Genomic DNA, 5,540 nt, shown 5'->3' on the forward strand with positions numbered 1-5,540 from the left:
AGAGAAACCTAAATCTAGCCTACGTGCACATCCGGGCACAGTACCTTCCCTTGAACTTATTTATGACGCAGATTCCTTTACTCACGTTTTCCTTCTGACCTTCTCCCCACCATCACCGTTCTCCCTGTTCTCCTGCCGCACTCTCCTTGCCAAGACAGTGAAAATAATCATCAATAAATACTGAGGGAACCCGGAGACCGGCACCAGTGCGGGTCCTCGCACGCTTAGTGTGCCGGTCCCCTGGGCCCACTGTTCTTTCTCTATACTTTGTCTCTGTGCCTTCTTTCTTTCCTCAGTCTCTCGTCCCACCTGACGAGAAATAGCCACAGGTGTGAAGAGGCAGGCCCCTTTCAGGTGAGTCTGTGGCTGCTCTGCCCAAAGTCAACCCTGATGGGGTGAATGAAGGAAGGGGCAGGGTTTACAGCACCAGTGCCCATGGCCAGCCACGGGGTGAATGAGGGAAGGGGCAGGGTTTACAGCACCGGTGCCCATGGCCAGCCACGGGGTGAATGAGGGAAGGGGCAGGGTTTACAGCACCGGTGCCCATGGCCAGCCACGGGGTGAATGAGGGAAGGGGCAGGGTTTACAGCACCGGTGCCCATGGCCAGCCACGGGGTGAATGAGGGAAGGGGCAGGGTTTACAGCACCGGTGCCCATGGCCAGCCACGGGGTGAATGAGGGAAGGGGCAGGGTTTACAGCACCGGTGCCCATGGCCAGCCACGGGGTGAATGAGGGAAGGGGCAGGGTTTACAGCACCGGTGCCCATGGCCAGCCACGGGGTGAATGAGGGAAGGGGCAGGGTTTACAGCACCAGTGCTCATGGCCAGCCTGTGGACCAGGGTGAGCTCCAGACAAAATTCCCTCAAATCCCAAGGAAATGAGGACGACAGAGACCATATGATTAGTTCTTCATGAGGTTATGTTTACTACAAATTTTTATTGTTAACGTTTCTCATCCTGAAATTATGGGATACAGCCTAGCAGTTTGTCCTCACTTGGCAGAGTAGGTAACCCTGGCTCTCACACTGAGCCCCCAAGAGTCCTTTTGGTTTTACTGGTGTCAGGGATTACAGTCAGCAAACCCCACTCATTTACAGGGTCAGGTGTACAGGGCTGAGCTGGAGGGTTAGGGTCAGGGCCCCTCAGGAAACTCTGGTCTGACACAGCAGCAGCAGGGATGCCACGCTCCCTTTGTGGAATCCTTCTTAATACAAGAGTGAGAAGCAGAAGAGCAAACCACAAAGGAATTCCAGCTCAGACCCCAAAGTACCTGGGAGAGCTGCAAACAGCCATGGAGATAAGAGAGGCGGGGAGGGAACACAGTGACTGAGTCTCAGAGACAGCAAAGCACCTCTCCAGCGAAAGCCACTCCGAGATGCAGCCTAACTTCCTAGTTTGCATCAGCAAGATGAGCAGGCACCACCATGGAAAGAGCACCTGGGGTGTAGCTGGTTACCACAGCTCAGCCACATTCCCCAGAAATGGAGGTCAGCCCTCCACGGCCCAGGAAAACATGGGGGATGAAGGGTTGGCACCTGCAGTGACCAGATGGAGATACAATGCAGGCAGCTGCTACCATGCTTGGTGAGCAGGGTACAAGCCCCTGATGAGCTTGCCATGGCAGCCAAGGACACTGGTGCCGGAGGAACGACAGGGGCCTGCAAAGGGACATCCGAGGAGGGGGAAGCAAGCTGGGAGCAAGACCAGCCCAGCTAGGTTTCAGGGCAACAGCAAAGCCCCAGAGACATGGAGGCAGATGAGTTGACCTTGCTGGGTGAGAAGTGAGCTTGCACTGCATAAGGCAAGAAGGTGGACCCCACTCCTCCAGGAGGCTGACAGTCTCAGCCAGGTACAATGGAGGGTCCAGGTCACAAGGAAGGGGGCTATGGTGAGCGTGGATGGAGAAAGGTAGGCTTGCTGTGTGGAAGGAAGGAGGAGGGGAGGGGAAGGGTGAGCAAAGTGGGGCTGCAGGCACCAGGCCGTGGCTGATCTGTGGTCAGCCTGGAGCTCAGAGGCAGTTCTGGATTGACAGGACACATGGTGTGGCCACACAGGTGGGGGGACAGTGATCCCATAGTCCCCAGGGAGTGACTGGGAGGCAGAAGATTGGAACAGGACAGAGGAGGGCAAAGAAGCACATGGCTCATGCTTTAAAGGTGTTTTTATGCCAAGACAAGGGGGCGAGGACCTCATCTTGAGGTGGGAAGAAGTCGTTGCCCTGCCAGTCCAGTGGTTTGAACATGAACCCAGCCCAGTGGACAGGGAAGGCCCAGGGAGAGGTGGGTAGGGAGGGCATCCTGCAGAGGCTGGGGACAAGGAGGATGGCACAGAACGCCATCACAGCCAGGGGAGTCTGGCAGGGCTTGGCAGAGGCGCCAAAGTTACCAGCAAGCTAGAAGGCAACAACTGATAGCCCTCACAGGAACCTTCTTGTGTAGACCCACAGAAGCTCCCTGGCCCTGCCTGCTTTGCCTGACTCTGAAATGCCAGACAGGCCCATTTCTAGGTCTGTTCTCCTGAAAATACATCTTTGGTGCTGGGTAGATCCTGAATCCTGAGAATACAAGTTTCTGCTCCTGGATACACAGTCACATGACCCAGAAGATCCCAGCCCAGTGGCTAGGCCAAGGCTGCAGTCCACTCCTTCATCCACAACCCCAGTTCTCCCCAAGGGTCTCACTTCATCGAAGGCGCAGATAACACAGTAGGGTGGCTTCCACTGGTCTGCCCATGCTCAGCAACCATGGCCAGGAGTAACTGCCATCTCCAGGGTGAGAAGCCTCAGTCGGAGGAGATGACACCCACTTAGGGTTCACAGCCCCTTCCTGTGTCAGTTCCAGGAACCTTGGATCACAGACATGGCCTCACCCAGACAAGGACACGACCGTGCAGCCTTAAGATGTCAGAGTCCCAAGCGCGGGGAGAAGGGCTGCAAGCCACAGGTGGCCACGTCTGGGATTCAACAGCTGCTCTGCTCAGACCTGGCTTCTCCAGACACGCTGTGGCCCCAGCTCTGCCTGGCTCTCTAGCACCTGGGGGAGGGGGGAGGGGCTGGGCCTTGGTTGCCCCAAGAGAGTCCCTTTCACACATGGGACCAGCCAACATGAGCTCATCAGGTCACAGGCAGCCGCAGCCTCCTGCCACACAGGAAGAAGATTCCTGACCCACAATTATAATTGCAAAGGAGTATTTTGTAGGTAAGTCCTCTGGAGCCCAAAACACCAGGCAGGGAAGACCCTGGCTGCCCTTGGCACCCACAGACACCAGCTCCCACTGGCTCACGTCCTTGCCCTGGACAAGAAGTAGGAGAGGATGAAGAAGGCCACAATTAGACCCACGGCCATGCCACATAGAAGCTTCCGGTTGTCTCGTCCGGACCTTGCCATTGTGGAAAAGCGCTTCACGCTCCCTGTAAGCAGGCTGGTCATGCTTGTGAAATCCGAGTCCTAAGGGAGGAATTCCAGCAAGATCACACAGAAGTGGTGATTTGACCACCCACCCGCACCAGTGCTGAAGGAGACACTGCAGGCTCTGCAGCAGGTAGTGCTAGGGCAGGGCCCTGATTCACGCACACCGTGGGCCCTTACCATGCCATCCAGGTACCGGTTCTGATCCTCTGCATCCCTATCGATGTCCAGGGCGAGCTGTTCAGCAGACAGAGAGGGCAGGGTTGGGCCAGAGCAGACACATAATACAGCACTCACCCTCCCCAGACCAGACAAACCCTGCCAACAACTCTGCCAGACACAGTGGGGCAGCAGCAGACAGAAAGGTCCAGGTGTCAGCTGGGGCCTCATGCAGGTGAGCACAGCCACGAATTGGATGAGGATGGAAAACTGCCTGAAACTCCTCTGGGCCCTCTGCCTTCCCTCTGATCCCCATTCCCCAAAGGCACCAGGTGGAGGTAAGAGGACAGACCACCACTGACCGATTTGAGCCTGGTGACTTTGGAGGCCAGGCTGTCAGCCATTCGCTTGTTCTCCCGGTCTAGAATCTCTTCCACAGCGCCCGGGCTCTGAGCTGAGAAAAGAGAGGGGCTGAAGGGTTGCATCCATCAGTGAGCACGGCCCCTGACCCCTCTCACTCCAACCACATCTGGGTGAGTCAGAAATCTAGGGGGCCCTAACCAAGGTTCCAGCAGGTGAATCTTGCACATGAGACAGGCTGCATAAAGGACGATGTGTGTAAGGGCCTGTCATGTGAACACATGTCCTGTGTACACATCAAGGTGGGGATGGGCAAGCACCCACAATGGGTTCGGTCCAACCAGCACTTTCTGAGACTGTGTAGCAAAAACTGGACCCAGCCCTGGGGTGCTAGTATGATGTGACACTTGCATCCAGGGAGGTCACCATCTGTGTATGTGGAGCCCATTCTTACAGAAAAAGAGTAAACTCTGCTAAGAGCATAGGAAAGACTTGGGAAAAGTACCCAGCAAGGCAGCAGAAAGGCTCCTGCAGAGACGACCTTTGAGCTAGGTCCTGAAGAGGTGGCAAGGAACCAGGACAGAACATTGGGAAGGCCCTTTACTGCACAGAAAATGGCTGAGCAAAGTTCCCAATTCCCCGAGACGGGAGCTGAGGTCGACCAGGAGCGGGATTCTTGGTCTGCATCCCACATGGGGCTTCCTGCAACACCCAGGGCAGAGTGCTCGCAGAGGCCTGGCCTGTGACAGGCTGGGCCAGGGGATAAGGAAGTTCTGTCACATCAGGTGCGTGAGAACCACCTCCTCCCTAGCTTCAATGTCAGGAAGGGATGCCAGCGTCCTTCCAGCCACTTCATATTTATAAATTCCTTTAATCATCATAACACCTCACAGAGACAGGCATCAATATCCCACTTTGCAGACAAGAACACGGGCTCCAGGAGGGGAAGTGGGGCCACCGAGGCCCAAGTTAGTAAGAGTCCTGCTTGGACACCAGCGGAGCACAGCCTCTACTCCTAGGGCCTGGCCTCGGGACCTGTCGAATGCCGACTCCCGCTCACCCCGAACCCATGCAGAACGATCTCACAGGGGGCGGCGGGGAGTGGGGGGACCCCGCTGCTGCGCGACCCCTCGCTGGAGCTGCTGGGCCGCCACGCGCGCCTTCGGTCCTAACGGCAGTGCCGGCCGAAACCCGGCCCTGCTCGGACCCGGAAGGATCCGAATCCGCCCCCCTGGCAGGGTCCTCTCGGCCGAGGTCACCCCAGCTGGGCCAGAGGCAGGCGCACGCGGCTCTACAGGCAGCGGCGTCGGTTTCGGCCCGGCCCTGCCCCCAACGGCTCCGCTCTCCCGCGCTCACCCCGAGCCCAGTCCGCCATCGTGCCCTGCCCCGGCTCCTCGACCCGGACACCGACGCGGCCACAGCCGCCTCAGACGTGGCGCAGTCGCGGGGAAAGGGCTTCCGGCCCCGCCCCCAGCCAGCGATGGCCCCGCCTCCGCACCGACCACGCCCCTAGGTGGCCCAGCCCCTTCCGCTTCGGGCTCGCTGACTTCCGGCTTAGGGCCGAGGGTGGGGAACTGCCGGGCGCGGAAGCGATGGGCATATCTGTGACTTAC

General features: G+C 57.9%; 2 protein-coding genes across 2 annotated transcripts in view; both read right to left on the reverse strand.

Moving 5' to 3' along the window:
* LOC129525421 (uncharacterized) overlaps positions 1-5,540 on the reverse strand; it is a 166,923-nt gene that overhangs the window by 161,268 nt on the left and 115 nt on the right. The window lies entirely within an intron of this gene.
* BET1L (Bet1 golgi vesicular membrane trafficking protein like) lies at positions 903-5,421 on the reverse strand. The gene is made up of 4 exons (XM_019036211.3): positions 5,284-5,421; positions 3,930-4,021; positions 3,589-3,645; positions 903-3,447 (listed from the first exon to the last, which is right to left on the reverse strand). The coding sequence occupies exons 1-4, from the start codon at positions 5,300-5,302 to the stop codon at positions 3,280-3,282; spliced, it is 336 nt and encodes a 111-aa protein (XP_018891756.1). The 5' UTR covers positions 5,303-5,421; the 3' UTR covers positions 903-3,279.

Source organism: Gorilla gorilla, chromosome 9, assembly GCF_029281585.2.
Source record: "Gorilla gorilla gorilla isolate KB3781 chromosome 9, NHGRI_mGorGor1-v2.1_pri, whole genome shotgun sequence".
Lineage (NCBI taxonomy): Eukaryota > Metazoa > Chordata > Mammalia > Primates > Hominidae > Gorilla > Gorilla gorilla.

What these genes read in the sequence shown, in the direction of transcription:
- BET1L (XM_019036211.3), bottom strand. An exon ending in AAGTCACCAGGCTCAAATCG is followed by an intron (nt 3,646 to 3,929) that starts GTCAGTGGTGGT and finishes TCTGCTGAACAG; the next exon opens with CTCGCCCTGGACATCGATAG. An exon ending in ACCGGTACCTGGATGGCATG is followed by an intron (nt 3,448 to 3,588) that starts GTAAGGGCCCAC and finishes TTCCTCCCTTAG; the next exon opens with GACTCGGATTTCACAAGCAT.